Raw genomic sequence first — 20368 nt, 5'->3', positions numbered from 1 at the left:
ATGAAAACTGGAAGAATTCAAGAACAACCTTCCTGATTTTGTTACATAAAGACACAGACTGAAACATATTTTCATAGCAATGGGGGAAACAAGCATAAAGAATCAGCTGACAGATTCTTCTTATCAGCCCAGTTCTACCTGGATGTCATAAGCATTCTGGGAAGGGGTGTCCACTCTTGGCATACTGTAACTAGAAAGAGTTTGGAAGCTCCAGCTGTCCATTGGCCCAACTAGTTTGTAAGGATTTTTTTTTTTTAATTTTCCCTTTTACGAGCTGTATAGAAATTCTTTGTAATAGGTTTTAGGAGGCTCTATGCGCTCTACAGTGACAAGGTAGAAATCATCAGCTCATTTTCTGTTGCAGATCTCAATTACAGACAGGCCTCCTGGGTAGTTAATCTCTACTGACTGAAATTTGCAGAGCCTCTAAGGATTATCTCTCATTTACAAGAGTGCAATAATTAACATATAAACATCAAAATGAACTTAGCAGCTTCTCATTACTAAATCATGCACAGTTTATTACAGGAGTCACTACTATCTAAAGTCACAGGATTCTTTTTGATAAAATTATACATAAAATAAATTTAGATTCTTGGCTTTAATTTTAACTTATAAACTGTACATATGTGTAATAGACGTGTGTGTGTGTGTGTGTGTAGGGGGAGAAAGGAGGTGAGAGTGTTTATGAGATCACAGAGTTTCCCTCAAAGGCAGAAGGACAAAGGAAGTGATGCTGGGAAATCTTCATAAGGAATATGTGAAAGCAGAGATACACTATCCATGAGTGGCTGACTAGATTGTTTTTAAAACTTTTATTGTTATTTTTTTAAATCATGTGTACCTGTGCATGTCTCTGAATGGATAAGTGCTTGTAGTGCTCAGAACTCCTGAAATGTCCTCAGCCCCAAGAATATATGAAAATCTCCTACTTCCTTTCATTGGTCAGAGTCCCTGTTTCAAAGCCAAATTTCATTTACTTAGTCCCACTAATTTCAGTAGCTTTTTAAGCTGTAGAATTCCACCACAGAGTTAAATACCTTAGCAAGTTCTGTTTGTTATTTGAAAGGCATAGCAAAGTCTTAAGTTAAAATACACACACACACACACACACACACACACACACACACACACACACACACACACACACACACACGGCTCAGCAGTTAAGAACACTAACTGCTCTTCCAGAGGCCCTAAGTTCAATTCCCAGCAACCACATAATGGCTCACAACCATCTGTAACAGGATCCGGGTGTCTCTGAAGAGATTAACAATGTACTCACATACATTTAAAAAGGTTTCTATGGTGGGGGCCTGAGCATGTAATGGCAAGCTAAACATACAGAACAGAGAATGGCACATCTCTAACCCCAGCACTCAGCAGCCTGAGGCAGGGGAGTGGCAGGCCAGCTAGAGCTGCATAACAAGGCCTTGTCTCAATCAAACAAACAAAAATCCAATGAAACGTAAAAGCAAGTAAAGGAGAAACCTTTCCCAAGATGATGTCACTGTTCTTTATGGGTAAAAGTGACATAACCATCTTTACTAAAGGGTTTAATAGTATAAGGAGCACATCTTTACATTCAGAAAAGGATTTCTAATCTGGAACTGAAGTGTTTCAGATTTTGGATTTGTTTTGTTTCTTTTTTTCCCTTAAGGATATGCAAACAGACATACATGTAAGATAGCTTAGAGATGGAACCAAGTAAAATCATTAAACACGTTTATATTTCATGAATACCTTTAATATACTGAACCTAAAGATAATGTTTACACAATAGTTTAAGATATAAGGCTATATAAATTCTAATAGGAAAGTTCCCCACAATTCTATCTTAAAGTGCTGATGCTTTTATGAGGTCTTAGAGATCCTAAAAGGGTACTTTTGTATTATTAATTAATTTACATCCCAAACACTGCTTCTCCCCCCATCCCTCCCCCTACCCTCTATCCCATTCTTCTCTGAGAGGGTAGGACCCCCCCTGGGTATCTTCCCTTGGGTATCCCCTTACATCAAGTCCCAGACAGATTAGGTACATCCTCTCCCACTGAGGCCAGACTGGGCAGCCATGAAAACTAAGCTACATATGTGTTGGGGGACTGGGGGAGGGGGCGGCTTGCTCCAGCCTTTGTATGTTCTTTAGTTGGTGGCTAAGATTCTGAGAGCTCCCAGGGGTCTAGGTTTGTTGGCTCTGTTGGTCTTCCTGTGGTGTTCCCATCTATTTCTGGGTCTTCAACCCTTCCCCTAACTCTTCCAGAAGTACCCCTGACCTCTATCTAATGTTTGGCTGTGGGTATTTGCTTCTGTTTTGGTCAGCAGCTGGGTAGAGCCTCTCAGAGGACAGTTATGCTAGGCTTCTGTCTGCAAGCATAACAATATCATTAATAGTATCAGGGATTGGTGCTCGCCCATGGAACGGGTTTCCAGTTGGGGCAGTTGGCCTTTCCTTCAGTCTCTGCTGCATCCCTGCATTTCTTTTAGATGACATAAATTCTAGGTCAAAAGTTTTATGGGTGGATTTGTATCCCTATCCAGCCACAGGGGTTCTGCCAGGCTACAGGAGGGGCATCTTCAGGTTCTGTATCCCCACTGTTAAGCATCTTGGCTAAGATCACCAGCACTGACTTCTGCAAACCTCCCCTATCCAAGGTCTCAGGGACTTTCTGCAGATTTTCCCTTCCCACCACCACAGTGGCAGATTTCCATTCACTCTCCTGGCCCTCTGGGCTTCTCTCCCCAACCTGATCCTCCCATTCCCCCCTCCCTCCTCTCTACCCCCATTTCTCTCGATGCCTCTGCCTCCTATGACTATTTTGTTTCCCTTTAGAAGTGTATTTTTACTTCCAAACCCTTATAATTCAAAGATTCTATGATTCTTTACTCATTGAAATAACTCTAAATTGAAAACATTTTATAACTTCTTTCATATTTAGCATATATAACGTAGGTCTTTAAACATATTAAATGAAAGAACTTTATTTGCTCCAGTTACATTAATTTCTGTTATTTCTATATTCTTATGTTCTAAAAGAAATGTCACTTTTTATTTTGAAATGCCAAGAGAAAATATAACTGGACAGAACACATGTAGCAAAAATAGAGGGCTCAAACATACTTTTCTTTTATCCCCTGTGGTGTTAGAGATTGCCTCCTAACTCAAGGCAAGCATTCTAGTACTTTCCCAACCACAGCAACCTATATGATCTGTGTGTAAGTTAAATCCAAGACATCCTTATGAGATTCTCCTAATGCTAACATTGTTTCCCACCCCACCCCACCCCCAAATGGTATCAAGTTGGGGTCTCTAAAAACGAAGACTCTACTCTAAGCTACGTTCTAGTAAATCCTCTGCTTGGTTTACAGCCTGAAGTTGGAATTTCACAGCTATAGAAATTTGTGTATTGCTACTGGCAAGTGTTCCCCCTACTCTTAGACTATTTTATACCTGTTCCAGGAAGTGAAACTATTTTGCCCTCTAGAGGCTGTAATGAAAATATGAGGTTTATTATTTAGTAGGTGGGGATGTTCCCAGTTTCATAACTAGTATAGATAATTAAATTTTTAAGTGAACTATGGCAGATGGCCCGACACCAACAAGCTCCATTTCTTCCCCAAATCCCAAGTCCTGAATTTATCCCATACTTCCCGTGTCCAGAACACACTCGAGAGTGTAGTCTGGAGAAACAAAATACAGCAAACACAAGATAGACAAGGGAGTTGCTAATAAAGTTCCCAAAACAAAAGTTTTGTTAAATTTATTTTTATTTAGATTAAACACCAATCCCTTTCCTTTCTAACTATCAAAGCTAAGAAGAACTTTTGTGTGGTCAAATACATCAGAGAAGCAGGCATCCTAAAGAATCCTCAGAGTCCACTGAGAGAACTGTCTAACACCTCTGAGTACTATAATAATTTGATAATAATTAACACTGTTCCTATGGCAGGGCTTACAAATCTGTTGACATTTCATCAGGACGACAGGCTTTACACTTAAAATGCTGTCATAAGAATGTACTCCTGGCTAACTTTAGGCATCAGTCAGCCATCTCAGGAAAATTCTTTTTACTTACAGCCTCATTTTAAAATTTCTGTTCAAATTATTACTCAGATTGGAAGGTGAAGGAGGAAAGGCTTCTTAGCAAATGGGTACCTCTGAGGAGTCATCTGAGGTAAGCCTGGTCGTGGCAGTTCAGGCTATGTGCTGTTTTGTTTACTTGTTGAGATGGGGTTTCATATCTGGCCTGAAACACACTCAGTATTAATAGCTGAGGATGACCTTGAACTGATCTTGCTTCCACTCTTAAGTACTGGGGTTATAGGCATGTGTGCCACCACTCCTAGACTCTTTTGTTATATCAAGTAAAAACACGATGTATGAGCATAGGTCTTAAAGACCCAGAGAACCGTCTACATTCTCTGAATAGGTGGGTTTACTAATGGACAAGTTACTCATACGGCTCAGTAATATACAATGTCCTCACATGTGGTATCTTTCCTTATAAGCATTACATGGATACACGTGATCTTAACCCACTGATCATGACAAATAAACATACCATGTGGATCCTAGTCAACACTGAAGATAAGACTCATCTCTTGATAACTTACTAAGGAAATGGAACAAGGAGTGAGTACCACACAGCAATTACCAGTAGGAAATTATATAATACTTGCAATGACCTGAGGCTGGAGGGGTCTGCAGTGGACTAACAGGCTTTGTAAGCGTGAACAACTAGGAAGAGGGTACTCTAGAGGCACTCAATGGAAGACCAAATTCCACCTCATGCTTTTGTCAATTCGTGGGAAGGGCCTTTGACAAGAGCCCTTTACAACTTTTGTGAAAAAGAGATTAAGATTTTAAAATCATGTGTGGCTCTAACTTCTAAAAATGGATGAATGATCTGAGAGTTGTCAAGTTTCTATAGCCTTTAAAAATTCTATTAGGAATAATGTTGACGTATAGACAGTCAACTGGACAACTTTATTTTCCTTCAGAAAAGTGATCTCTGTCATTGGCACATGAGGCATAGAAGACAGTGATGTCTTCACATTTGTTTCTTTCCCTGAGAGTCTATGACATTCTTTTACTTTTCATCATTTAATCCCTAAACCCCCAAATGAAGCAGCACATACCTGGGGACTAACAACAGCACGGGTCTAATAACTCTGTTGAGGACAATGGCGAGGCTTGTTCTTTGCCATCACAGGATGTTTAGGACCCTCTAGCTTTCATTCTCTAGGTGCCACATAAAACAAGAAATATTTCTAGTCATAGCTAAACGTTGAGTAGGGACCAAAGTTGCCCTCACTGGAAGCCATTACAACTGAAAAATGAAAGGGCTCTGTAAGTCAGCTCTACTGTAGAAGCTCCAGAGAAGGAAGAGACATTAAGCACTGCAGGTCCTGGAGGGCGGGGGCTTAGGATTAGATCTGAGGAATAGGTGAGATGTCGACAGGGATGAGAAGGTGAAGTGGCCTAGGAGAGAGAAGACAAAGGGATGTTTCTAGAAGGATTTGACAGTCATGGAGCACGCAGGCGAGGCTACATCCGCTGTTCAAGTGCAACAAGTAGTGCAAGCAGAGATGGTCCTCAGAAGGAGACAGACCAGTTGTGACAGACCTTGAATACAGCGACAGGAATGTTCTGTGTCTCCACAGAAGGCTTCTCGTTCATCAAGCCATGTAATGGTGGAGTAGAGGGGAGCTGAGAGGAAATAAGTCCTTTATATGACATTTCATTTTATAACAACCCTAATGGTGGTGATTCTGTCAAACTTAGAGATAAACAAAACAGATTTTCTTGGTTTTTTTCATTAGTAAGTAACAAAACTGACATGGTAAAGACATGCCTCTCACTGTCCCATTTTCTTTCCATGGCAACAGCATGTGAAGCCACTTCAATGCAAGGGGAGGCAGTATAAAATGTATTTTACCACCTATGGTGACAGATATGTTTACCTAACATTACCTAGATGTCCAATCCCAGATATATGCCAACACACTCGGAATGCACTTAAACCCAGTAAGGGCTCACTCACCACTGTTCTATATGGACAATATTCACAGTTCTCATCAACTGAGACAATCTACCTGAGAGGCCCAGACCAGAGTTCATTTCTTATAAAGCATTCAACGACAGGCAATAGTGATTTACTTCTCCCTCCAACCTTTCCTGAATCCTGAAGCTGTTGGGCCAATAGCCAGTGAGTGTGAAAAGTCAAGACCCACACAAATAGCAGGTGGGGAAGGACTGTATGTCCTATGGGACAGAGAAGGACCATGTGACCTCTCTTGTTATCATCATCAAGAGATGGTCCTCAGAGAACACAAGGCTGACTCAGTGTCCATTCTACCCTGAAGCATAATTCTGCAAGCAAAGTACACAAACGCCAAGCTTTGCATGCGTCATCAATTGGTATAGAGAATTAACGTACTTACTATATAACAGGATTATATAAGCTTCAAATATAGCAAGCAAAGAGCAAACATCCATGGGAAATGCATTACAACCACAAACAATGGAATTTAGAAGTGCTTGTCTCCAGGCCAGATAATGACTTATCTTGGAAATGGAAATGACTGTTAAGGTTCAAGGTCTCATCCATAAAGGCAAGCTACAACTTAGTCCACACTTAATGCCTTTTCAGGAGCCTAGTTTTTCCTAGTTTGTATTTCCTAAGTTAGGAAATCTACTTTTCAAACAGTGTTATATCTTACTAAGAAAAATTGATGCTATTACAAAGCCTGTCTACTAACCCAGCTCAGGGAAAATGTTATGGTTCAATTCTATCAGCGTTAAATTCTGTTTCTAATTTGGCCTCCCGTGTCCCCTCATAACAATTAACAGCCCCCTTTCAACATAACTACCCTCCAAACAACTCGAAACAATTCCTCAGAATTCCTTTCTATTGGTGGGTCTGTTTTCTCTCTTTTTAAAGGGGGAAAAGGGAAGGGAAAAAAGCAAGCTACTTCTTTTTCTGTTTGACTTTTGATGTTTTGTTTAAATAGTGTATCAGATACTTTGGACACCTAAGAACAAACAAACAAACAAACAAACAAGCTTTAAAAGGGCGTCATCTCAAAACTGTGAACATATCCAGGCCATGATCTCCTTTAGGGGGTAGTAGAGGAGGTAGCAGCCATGCAGAGGACTTCTCTCACAGCATAACCAAAGCAGTGCATTTATTTTATATAAAGCTCTTCTGAGAATATTAGAATAATAATTTACTCCATTCACATTTTCCAAAAAAACTTTGGAAAATGTGAATGCTTCTGTGACTGCTGATTTTAGCTTCCAAGAAAGCAATGAGAACACTGGGGAAAACAGTGGACAGTCAGTTGTAGATTGGTTTGTTTTTGTTTTACCTTTGTGTGAAACCTATCAACTACAGCCGAATTCCAGGCTTTTCTCAGACTGCCAATGAGGAAGGAAATCTGCTTTGAGGTGGACATTCTGTCCCCACTGCATACTTTATAAGTGCCAAGAAATGGCAGATCTCCCCAGACTCCAAGTGTACGGAATCTGTCTTCTTACAGACACAATGGCTAGATGACCAGAAAGGTCACTGGCAGAAGGGGCAGGATTTCCTTTCCTCCAGGCCAATCAGTGTGTGGATAATGGTTCGATCACAGCACATTATTCAAGTAGTGAGAAGAATGCCTTTTTAATGTCTTTTCAGGACTAGTTAATTATCAATAAAGTTACACAGACTTGTAGAAAAAATTCAGACACAAGTAGGGCTCCTCAAAAATTCATTCCTAGTTCTGAGAAAGTGATGTAGAAATACTTACAGTAGAAAGGGAGGAAAGAGTGTGGTGAGAAAATATTTTGTCTACACATTTGAATGATTTCTCTACTATGGTTCTCTATTAAAATTTCCAAAATGTCACTGCTAACAGACACACGTGCTCGCGCACGCGCACACACACACAGACACAGACACACACACACACACACACACACACACACACACACACACTGACACAGACACACACACATACACACACCAATTGCACTGTCTCCCTCCAGGGGGTTCTTATCCTCCTCTTTCCTCATCACCCAGGTTCAATACTAGAAACTTCTGCACTATCACAATCTAGCTAGCTATTTCCATTCTTCCTTTCTCTACCCCTACCACTTCCAGCACAGACAGTACTTTAACATAGTTACACTATACATCATCCTCATCTTCATAATCAACTTTCACCCCAACACCGCTCAGATCACTGCACTTCTCTAGCCTCCCATCAGTGCCCAGGTAATGCTGCTCCAACTTCCTACCAAGGCTTGCTTCCTGTGCTGCCTCATCCTCAGACACTGAGCACACCCTTCAACTCTCCTCCTACACACAGCTGGCCTTTTTTGCCTGCGCCTGTGTTTCTGGGACTGGGCTGTCCTGCCTTTGCTCCTCATACTCCATTTCTTCTCTTTCCTCAAGCACACTTCTGCAAACCTCCCTCCAGTTTTCAAAATACTGTAGCTTCAGCACAGCATTCATTTTCACCTTCTCATAGGTTACTTCTCCTATAACACAACTGCAGAAGTGAGAATCAGCTGTGAATTTGTTCAGACATATCCATGTTTCTCTCAAGTTACTGCCCACTTTGTTCAGAATCACCTACAACTCCTCAGGTGTCTAGTCTCAGGAAATCCAACAACGCAGAGAATCTGCATCATTACAGCTCTGGGGACTGTGAGACAAACACACTTTTTAAGAACCATTGTAAGTCCCACATTATTCAAGATTAGAATATTGCTCAGAGGAAGTGCTGAACTAGGTTTGCGTGGCTAACAAACCACAGGGCACAGATGCTTTTATGAGAGGGTGGAAAAGAATAGGGAATGCCTTCACGTGAGGCCACGAAAGGTTCACAGTAACAAGACAAAGTGACACTGTAAGGAAAGAACATGTACAAAGAATCACTTTTCTGGGCCAAAGGTGGTGAGAAATAAATAAAATAAAAGCCCAGCTATTATCCAGTTTCCATAACTCCCACTTAGAAACATGGCCTCCAACTAATAAGGGTAGATTTGAGAAAAGAGGATAAATCAGAGAAAGAAAGAAAGAAAGAAAGAAAGAAAGAAAGAAAGAAAGAAAGAAAGCAAAGATATTATAGAATTATGACCAAAAATAAGTACTCTCTGAAAAGAAATAAGAAGACAAAGATAATAACAATTTTAACACATACTTCTTACCTGGCACTTTGGCTAGCTATGTAAGGGTATCCTACATTTTATTTCTATTCCCCAAAGAAGACTTGCAAGTAAATCCCCAGATGAAGATTACAGTTAATTTAGGTTTTTACTGCTGTGTTAAGGCACCATGACCAAAAGCAAGTTGGGGAGGAAAAGATTTATTTTAGCTTACAACTGAATCACTTAGAGAAGTCACAGCAAGAGCTCAGAGCAGGAACCCAAAAGCAGGAACCAAAGCAGAGGCCACAGAGAAAGGTTACTTGCCGGTTTGCTCCTCCTCGTGGCTTGCTCAGCCTGCCTCTTATACACCTGCCTATGTCTCTGATCCAGCACTCATGCCCATCACTGACCAAGAAAACGCCCTACAGACTTAGCCATGGGCATTTTGAATGGAGGTACATTTCTCAATTACAGTTCCTCTTCTCAGATAACTTCAGCTTGTGTGAAGTTGACAAAAACAACAACACAAACCAGGGACATGAGGGCTGCATGCGTCAAATGCTCAGGGGCAAAAGAAGTTGGTACCAAAACTAGAGTAGAGAGTCAATGACTTGGGCTCTAGTAACTAAACCAAAGCTTTTAAATGATGTGAAACGCAGATCAAGTTAAAAAAAAAATACTGGAAATTAATATAAAGGGTACAAATAAGGAAATTCAAAAGGAAACGGGAACAAAAGGGTATCAAAAAGGGGGGAAAACGGAGCTGAGGGATAAGAGCACTTGTAGAGACCCAGATTCACTTGCCAGCACCCACAAAGTGGTCCACAACCACATAATTCTAGTTTCTGAGGATCTGATGCTTTCTTCTTATCCCAGAGTGAACCATACAAGCACATACATACATGTACACAAAACCCTTATACACTTAAAGGAAAAAAGATAAAGGAAAAACAAAGTTGGTAAGGAACATACCCACATGCCTTTAACCCCAGCACTCCAGAGGTAGAGGCAAGCAGATCTCTTTGAGTTTGAAACCAGCCTGATCTACTGAGCTAGTTCCAGGCCAACCAGGCCTCAAACAATACAGTGACATTTTGTCTCAAACAAAAATGAAAGTGTAAATAATATATAAATAAAAGAAAACAGCAGAGACAAGAAAAAAAAAAACAAATGAATAACAAGATAAGCAATGAAGATAGCTAGCTAAAGTTAGTATAGTTTATTTTACCACCATATTTTTAAATGTAATGCTGTGTTTGGCACAAAGTGTGAGCAATTCGGTTAGGAAAGATTTGAAAACTATATTTCAGTGCTTATTCTTGGAATACCCCTTGTGCCCACATGTAATTACCATGGGACTGGGAGTGACTAGGTCCAACCAAAACCCATGTTACATGATGAAACAAAGGTACCAATTTACCCCTCACCTCAGAAACTTAACAACGCTTCAGTATAAAGCACAGTGCTGGGGCATTGCTTAAAAACAAATGTTCTTTCACAGGAAGTTAATGGAAATGAGATAACCAAGCTATAAGTTCTCCCTATGAAGGGCTCCTCACCATATAAAACTAAAACTTTAAGGGATAAAGTTGCATCGAAAAATGGAAAGTTCTAAGAAAATCAAGAGAATAAAAAAATGCAGCATATGAAAATTTGGGCCATCTGCCAGATTTATTATCTGTGATTTCTGATTTGCCAAACAATGTAAGACAAAAGAAATGAAGGCAGTCATTTTTCAAAGGCAACTTTTCCTGGCTCAGCATTTCCTTCTTTTCATCACTACATCTATCATGAATACTTATGCACTCTCCTAACAAACACTAAAATTAAAAGAAACCTAAAAACAAAAACAGCCACCTGAAAACACAGAGCTTTAAAACCGAGCATACCAAAGCAGGGATCCAGGGAGAAAGGAAGGTCTGAATTCATCTCCCACCTCCTAAAGACAGTCAGACCTCAGGACTGTATAAGGGTCCTCAGTATCTCTAGCTACTGGCATGATTACTGCCTTTTGCAGTTCCGGGAACCACGCCCATTGCTGAAGGAACACTGCCTTCTCACACAATATGTTGCCAATACATCACCACGAAGTTCAAAGCATGTAAACACTAATTTCCTTGAGAGACACAGAAACATCCCGACTCCAGCTGTTCCCACCAGCACCCCATAGTCTGCGGCTCTACTGAGGGCCCATGTTTGTTTTCTGTGAAGAAGATAAAACAGGTTCACGAGGAAGGTGGCTGGAGACTCAGACTGACAACAGAAAGCACCGCCTGCACATGTGGGTTCTGGTCACTAAGACTCACAACCTTCTAAGTGATTGGGGCAAACCCAAGTCCACAGATCGCTACCTTCTTTTTAAGAAGCAACGGACAAAGCAAGCTAATTCTCTTGAGTGTAATGAATTTACTTCATAAACATACTTTCCTTTTGCTTCCTAAACAGAACGTTTCTTCACTGAGCCCATCACCCTTCAGACTTGTTATCCAAATCGCACCTTTCATGCTGAGTTGAAGATTAAATAACTTTTTTAAAAAATCCTTTTTATTCCCCATGAATGAACTTTCCAACTTGCTTAACTCCCTCCCAGACATCTGCTTTCTGATGAAACCCAGGAGCCTTCGAGTAGAACAGTCACTGTGTGGTCTTAAAAGAGCCACATGCATGAATCTCTCTTGCAATATGCACTCCAAATTTGGAAAGAAAATTTCTTGGAGCTATTTGATGTAGCATTCTATAAAAATGATCCAAGGAAAGACACGTTTTACAGCTCCATATTTCATGTACAGACACAAGTCCAAGTACAAAATTCATACCACGAGGAAGAAAAAAAGAGAAAAGAAAAAAAACTATCCTCTGCCTCAACACAGTTGTAGGAATCACATTTGGGGTTGTCCTAATAAAACAACTAGTCTCTGCTGCCATCTAGGGGTAAAGACTGTGAAGTGAAATCAGCTGCTAAAGCCTTTCGAACATTTTTTAAGCTGTAAGTCATTTTTCACCAATACACATCAGTACGGCAGATGACTCCCCCCCACCACCGTGTTTGATGTTAGGTGGGTGTTGCTCATGAAATGCACCTACTGTATATGCAGATAAGTCAAAATTCAGAATACTTCTGATCCCTAGGGTTTCAGAGAAGGAAGTCAATCTGTAGTTCTTTTTCCTCACACATAAATATTAAAAGTGCATGTCTTAAATCCAGTTTCTTATAATTTCTGTGGAAACATTCCCCTCTAACTTCAAAAGCATTGCTATGTAATGACAGCATAGTACTTCTACATAATTACCCTCCATTTCATGTTCTACACCCTCATTCCAAATTGTTATCTATGTCCACTTTTTCATTCTGATTAATGCAAAAACAACTACTTTAACTGTTCCTCTGATTATTTCCTAAAAAAGGTCTTTAACTTAAAAAAACAAACGAACAGAAAAAGACTACATCACCACGGGGATGAATTTTAAGGTACCTGATACACAGTGCCAAGTTGTTCCTTCCCTCATTTGGACATGGATTATTAATGTTGTTGGCAAGAATGTAGACACAGCATGTCAGTGCAAGATGAGACCAAGAAGCCAAGACAGGACCCGTGAGGCTAGAATGGGGCTACTGCCATCTCACCTGGCATGTTTAGGATTAACACCAGAAAGGTGGTAAGAATATTAAAGCCAAATACCCTTCTGTACCTACATACAGAAAAGCTCGACATAACATAACAAATACAAAAAAAAAAAAAAAAAAGGATATATTGCCAATATGGTTTATCCTTCTCTGGAAGAAGCTGAATCTGCACAGCACTTGTACTTGAAAACTCTATGATACTATGTGTTTGTTTTAAGTGAGCGAATGTCACTACTAAATTACATTCTAACTACTTGCACTGGCATCTGACGGCCATATTTGTACTTCCTTACCCCCCCCCCCAAAAAAAAAATCCTAAAACTCTGCATTAAGTTTCATTAGTAATTCCAGCAATAAATGTCTAATCTGCTTCACATCAAACTTTTTGTTCAGGAGGCTTCAAACTCTCTGCTATGATCTACAAGACCTAAGAACAAATACAGGCTACAGCTAGTGTCTAGGCATGTGCTTGCATGCACACATACACACATATAAACTGAGGAACTCTTCATATCACAGTACTTGTCACATCAGAGACAGAACTCTTCCAGTCTACACTCTTCTACTTCATTTTACTTAAATGGTTATGAAAGAGGTACAGCTAAGGTACTCTTTAAGTCAAATACTCAGTGATTTAGGAGTTGAAAAGCTCAATAGCATCAGACTATATTTTTGGGACAATGGAATAAGATGAGAATCATATATACTATATTTTAAGGTAAACATGAATATACAAAGGAATTTCAATGTACTAAATCAGTACAATAAAAGTGTTAAAGGATGAAGAATAATTATAAGACGGTCTCTCATAGAAATAGTACTAAAAATCTACAACAAATGAGTACAATGAACTTTTAAGGTATTTAACAATATTTACATTTATGAACTCAAACATGAAAAGAATGATGTAACTGGGGGAGGGGGATAACCAACTCTTGCAGAAAGACTGTCACAAGTTCAAAGCAAACATGGGTGGGGACATGGTGAGCCTCAGACCAGGCTGGGATACAGTGTGAGACCCAGTCTCAAACACACACACACACACACACACACACACACACACACTGACCAAACAACAAAAGCAAGCAAACAAAAATGACAAAGAAAGAATATAATCAACTGGATTATATGAGATCCACAGTGCTAAAATCTTTCTCTATATTGCCAGCAAGTATTATTAAACCTTATCATTTTCCCCTTTAAAAAATGAAAAAAAAAAAAGAGTTCTTAGCAGTCTATGACTAACTCTCTGCTAATCTACTCCTTCAGCCTATAGATCACTCCAGTTACATAACTCTTTCCAAAGTCCTCCTTATGTTACCCAGTAAGCAAATAGGTAATTCTGCCTCTGCAATGTACCGATCTTCAACCTCAACCTACTCTCTTCGACATCCTCTCATAAACAGCCTAATTTGAAGCACTCCATTTCTCAACTATATTTGTTTTCCTGCATGAAGGACATTAACAAAAGCATTCATCTAATTACCAACAGCAGTTTCCTATCTGAAGTCTTTGAGGGTCCAGTCAAATGCTTTCTTTATGAAGCTCTTAGACTCAGTTTGAATTAAATCTCTCTGGAAACTGCAAACCTGTCTGACCATAGTTGAGATACTGTTTATCACACACTGATCAGCAGGAAGAACTAGGCTTACTCTCTCTTTATACACGATTAAAAGCACATTTACACAATGAGTTTGCAGAGTTTCCTGAAATATCTTCCTTCAAACTATCTTAAATCTGAAAGATTCCCAGAATCTAGTGCTTTCAAAGCCACCCTCCCCCAAAAACAAACTGCATGCCTTGAAAAATGGCCATATTTTCTAAATGTACCAATAATTACCTTTTGTCTTTGTTGTTGTTGCTGTTGTCTGGTTCAAGATCAAAGGAGTATGCAAGCAGAGAATTCCAACAAGGATCCCTAAACCCAAGTCCACAAGCATCAGACTTTCCACCAAAACACCCCTGGAATCTATGGATAAGTCTTGTCATCAAAATGACTGCGAGAAATTACACATCATAAGAACTGTCACCTCTAACACTTTCCTACACATAAAAGGGAAAAGGTAAGTCAGTCATACCGTATCTCTAGGAAGATTCATCTCCAGAAATGCCTGGTAAGCTACAATCACCACTATGGAAGGCCAACTATCTTTCAAGGAAATAGCAAAGCAGCAAGCTATCCTATGGCTCACAGGCTGATGGACCTGGTAAAGGGCATGCTCAAAGGAACAGCATATGCACAACTCTCTACGTGAGCACATATACACACAAGATCACACCGGCAAACCTCTGACTCCCCCATGACATCTTTAACCTAACTAAGGCTGGACTGTAGCATCAACCCAAGACAAGACTAGACTCTACTACAGCCCAAGAAGGTTTTGGGAGCAAAGAAGTAATTCTTCATTCTACAGAACTTCATATAATCACACTGCCTAAGAAAATGTACTAGCAAGAATTTCTAACTTGCTTCGTGAACGTACGATGAGTTCTACCAAAATGGCATTAACAAAACCAAAGTTTAAGGTCAAAAAACCATCATTTCCTTATTACTTTTAGAAAGAAAAGAATTCCTCAGCTATAAGGAGGAAGAAACAACAAAATTAGTAATAACTGGTTATGTCCTTGGTGTGGCCTACACAACAACCACTGATGTGTGCATACTTGACTACTAGCATTTAGCCCCTCTCCTATTTTTATAGCAGATTTCCTCTCCTAAAGATGAAGTCACGGAATCGCACTGCTTGGCATGTAAGATAAGTATTTAGATTAGCATTGTGGCTTCCTATAGTAGTCAGAGCATACAAGAACCAATGGTCACTACTACTGAGACTTTAGAGCAAAATATAAATCACTGTTCTGGGTACTTAAAAAAAAAGAGCAATAAATAAGTTATCATCTCATAGGACATCTTTACTCACAACCCTTGCCTCAATGTTACACACACACACACACACACACACACACAGATGGCAGATTCAACAAAAGCTTTAGGCCAGGAGCCCAGGAGGACAACAGTAATAGAATACTGCCTTCAGCCACCACAGGATGTACACAAAACCTTGGCAATAGCACGCAGTCACGGTTTCTCCTTTTGTTTTATCACACTCAAAGTTGTTGTCACTGTATCAAGAGAAAGGAGTCAGTCAGTGTGGACACAGTGGCACAGTGACAGTTTTAAGATAAGGCATTTTTGACATACTTCACAACGTCATGAATCCTCAGGGTTCGAGTGGTGTCAATAATTTCTTAGACTCACCACTGAACATGAGAGGCATGAGTCTGGAAGAAATCCTCCTGGCTGGTGCTACACTTCAGCTAGCTTTCTACAGTGAGTGAGCCCCTGAGCAGAAAAGGAACTGACATTCCCTATACTCAGCTAATCTGTTCCAATGTGTACACTGATGCTAGTATACAACACCCCAGGGGCCATTTATTAAGGAGAGGGATGGGGAGAGAAGGAGAGGAGGAGGGTGGGCAGCACTGCTATGCAAGCCGTGGAGGAACTGAGTACAGCATCAGGCAAGTGGCAGAGGGAGACTGTGAGGAGGACTAACAAAGCAGGAAGTGACGAGAAGAGACTATGAATGACAGTGAAGAAGCTCTGACATGGAAAGAAAGACACATACACAGCATGCACAGCGGCAGGCCTGGGATACTACAGGCAAATCCAGAGAAAGTCCATTCGGTCAAGACACAGTGAGAAACTAGGCTTAGAGACAGCAGTGGAGTAAAGTAGAGACGGGAAAAGGGAGCTACACCTGGGTACCATTCATTATGCTAATGGTAAATATAAAGTTTTTTAATATTTTATATAAAGATAAAATAAAAGATAAAATATTGGAATCCCTAGAGTAAAACCCAGAAAGGTCAGAAGGAAGCATAAAGCAGGCAGGGCATGTGCCTATAACCTGAGCCCTCTGAAGCAGAGGCAGGAAGACCATGAATGTGAGGCCAGTCTGAGCTGTTAAACTGTCTCCCCAGACTCTACACCAAAAAACAGCTGAGGCTACAGCTTTGGTAGAGAGAGAACACTTCCCTAGCATTCACAAGGCCATGGGTTCAATTCCCAGCAGCATATACACATCCCATGAAATAGTAAACTGGAAAGGTAGCTTCACAGTTAAGAGCACCCACATGGCAGCTCACAACCATCTGTAATTCCTGTTCCAGGAGATTCTGATACCCTCTTCTGGCTTCCATGGGTACTGCACACATGCTGAACAAACATACACACAGGCAAAACATCCATACACATAAAAACAATATAAACTAGAATTTTCAAGTAGGAAAAATAACATATACCATTAATAGTCTCAGAAAAACAATGTGCCCAGGAAAGTTTTACCTTGAAGTTTTTAACATTTTCTACTATGCTGGGACTCTCTCAAGTAAGTTTTATGTCAAGATGGCATAGAATCATGAGTAAGTTTGAAAACAAAAGGACATGTTACTAGCCTTGTTTGCTGTGTAAAGATGATCCTGTGTTACTGAAATGATGCCCTCCCTGTTGTCAGTTTGTGCACAGCACTGTAATGTTTATATCAAAAGTTTCCTGTCTCAAATTTGTGTAAACAACGCTTACCATTTATTCTCTTCCATGTCAATAAAAGATGATCAGTCAAAGGATGAGAGAAGAGAAAATAAGTCAGGACTTCAGCCAGCCAGGGGAGGGGGAGAAAGAGAAAATAAGACAGACTGAGCCAGAAGAAGGGCAAGAGGATAGAGCATAAGAAAATACAACTGAAGCCCAAAGATCGAGACCAATACTAAAATGCAAGTATCTCAGGGCTTTTAGCAGGGAGGCAGCCAGATTAGCTTATAAGATTAAAAAAGATCAGTGACTGCTCAGGTATTGCAGTAAAGCTTGATTAAATAAATTGTGATCTCTGTGTCATTATTGGAAAACTATGAAGAATAAAGAAAACAGTAATTAAAACATGACAATTGGATCTCTAAAGCTCAAGTATTTATAGCATACTACTGAATAAATTAAAGCACACAAGGAAAGAGTCTGCTAACCTCTGGGGTAGTATGAACAAGACTAGCAAGGAACTCAGGAACAGCGTGTTCAAGCACACCATCATCTAATTTCTCAAAGCAACACTTGCAACTCAAGAATTCAATCTAACAGTCTATACAGGCTTATGCAAATAAGAAAACTACATTTCAAGATGTATGTAAAGTGTTCAGAAAAATATCTAACATCTAAGTACTCAATGACAGATCGTTAGGTCATCAACAGGTCAAAGTTAAAGTGCCCCATGACTATAATCCCAGCAATGGGCAAGCTGAAGCAAAAACATCTAACTCAAGACCAACCTGGGTTACACAGTGAGGTCCTTTCTCAAGACAAAGCCAAACCAATACAAAGCATCCAAGGATCTATAGTACATGTTACTGTTAAACACAAGAAGAAATGCAAAGTCTTTCACATTTATTAGGAGATTTTTCATAAAACTCATGGATACCTCGCAAAACTATACCAGGAAATGTATGTATGATTTGGAGGAAAACATACGCATTTATACCTTCAAGCTTTCATAAACTGTTGTCAAGAATCGTTGATTTTAATATTTGTAAGAATTGTGGAATTCTATCAAGTCTCCTAGGCTATTTGATGGCCATCTAGTGGTTTTCTAGTACAGACTGTGATTGACAATGTAGCCTTTTTCTTTTCTTCCCCTTGTGTTTATTTATCCTGAATTTTGCCCTTAAACATTCTGTCATGCTATTTGGATCTTTACTAAACACACCAATACATATATCCAATAATGTAAACTGATGGTGTTTTTCTCTCTCTAATTCTGTGTCAACATTTGGGCTGACCTCAATAAATAATCTTGAAAACATGCTCTGAATTGGTTCTCTGTGAGTACCGCCAATATCTTTGGGAAATATTCCAAGCTTGACTCATATAGCAGAGACAATGCTTCACAGTCATGTACAATGGCTGTACACTAAATTATACCACAACAGTCTAACTTTGGTCAAAAAGGTAAACAAGGCAAACAAGCTATTTACTTAAAGATCCCCAGTGCTTCCCCACCAAGTCATTCCAGAGGAAACATCAATAAAGCGAGATGATTTGAACAATACCTGCAATGCTCCTCTCTGCAATTGAAAAAGAATCAATTACTTATTCTAGGCTATAGAAGTTGTCACCTGTATGAATTACAGCCTTAGTTACGAGTCAGGAGTCTATTTATTTCCCTTTATGATACAATTTATAACACTAAATCCAGCTGAGCATGGTAGTAAGCAGTTATAATCCTAGCATCAAAGAGACTCAAGCAGGAAGACTTCAAATCCCATCTTAAAATAAAAATAACATAAATTTAATAAAGATTAATTAAACACTATTGTAACGCACAGGATTTTGACAACTCTTCCATAAAAGCATCTTCAGAGGCATAAGGTCTCCAGTGAAGATAAGGCTATGAAATATTAATAGTTTACTAATAAAGACTGAATGAATACCTTTTTATGAACAAAATCACTTCTGTGAGTCTCAAGGATAAAGCAGAGGATGAGGAAAGCCTAAGCTCTGCTCACATGGAACTTACAATCCCAGTGCCAGGAGACTGATTTAACAAGGCAAGCAGCAACCAGTGCTAAATGACCTGCCAACAACCACAAATTCACTCAAAGCACTATTCTAGGCTAACCACGAGCAGCTTCTCAGGGAGGTGATGGTACTACATATCAGACATACATTTCCTGCTATAATTTTGCTAGGGATCCGTGAGTTTCATGAAAAATACCCTTAATACATGTGGAAGACCTTTCATTTCCTCTCTTGTGTTTAACAGATGACTGATCTGAGTTCCTACGTTAACAGCTAGTTACTACAATCAGAAGGACAGCAAGAAACAGCTACTACAAAAGCCTGAGATAAAAGGAAGGGAGCCTGTTGAGCAGCAGAGTGAGTGAGGCATTGTTGAGTCAGGGTAAACCAGTGCAGACTAGCGGGTTTGGAAAACAATCAGCCGTGGTAATGAGATTTACTGTATGCAGAGAAAGCTGTAGAGATTTAGCCAAGTTTATGACTTGGATTCTCTGGTAGCTGAGGGGCAAAAAGTGATGCTGAGACCTCTATTTGAGCTTACTACAGTGGCCAATACAAGTTAGAATATTTATGTCAACAGAGCAAATTGCAAAGAAAAACTCACGAAACCTGGAGGGAGACACAACAGGACCTGGAGATCTGGAAGTAAAGGAAACAAACACAGCAGTACCCTACCAAGCTTGTGTGAGATTGATGGTTGTGGGGTCTGACATACGGAAGTGTAGCGAAACGGCAGGTTTATAATGATATTCCTATTAAATACAAAATACTTTAGAAGCCATTCAGCTGTTTGTTTGAACTTTGAAAATAAATCACATATTAGGATGGCATCTCAATTACTGACAAAAAGATAAAGTGCATGGTTAAAACTGCTTATTTAGCAATGAACAAAACCAGACTGAGAGTCAACGGACACAGTTCAATAGTAATGTGCACGAATCATGTACCATTTAAAAATCAATAATGGGTTCACTTAGAGATGGGGTTCTTTGATCATAATAATTATCATGAAAAGTACAAAAGCAAGAGCATGAAC

General features: G+C 39.7%; 2 protein-coding genes across 4 annotated transcripts in view; one reads left to right on the top strand and one right to left on the bottom strand.

The window, feature by feature from the left end:
* FILIP1L (filamin A interacting protein 1 like) overlaps positions 1 to 18590 on the top strand; it is a 232325-nt gene extending 213735 nt beyond the window's left edge. For 2 of the 3 annotated variants that reach the window (XM_080919052.1, XM_080919053.1), the window contains one exon: positions 14643 to 18590. In XM_080919052.1, the coding sequence (XP_080775178.1) occupies positions 14643 to 14831 (189 nt within the window). In that variant the 3' untranslated portion in view covers positions 14832 to 18590. The remainder of the gene's footprint in view (positions 1 to 14642) is intronic. The other variant, XM_080919051.1, reaches the window with a different exon arrangement.
* CMSS1 (cms1 ribosomal small subunit homolog) overlaps positions 1 to 20368 on the bottom strand; it is a 288302-nt gene that overhangs the window by 266405 nt on the left and 1529 nt on the right. The gene's annotated exons all lie outside the window — the stretch shown is intronic.

Source organism: Micromys minutus (assembly GCF_963924665.1).
Source record: "Micromys minutus genome assembly, chromosome: 7".
NCBI lineage: Eukaryota > Metazoa > Chordata > Mammalia > Rodentia > Muridae > Micromys > Micromys minutus.
This window is presented reverse-complemented; position numbering and strand designations above follow the sequence as displayed.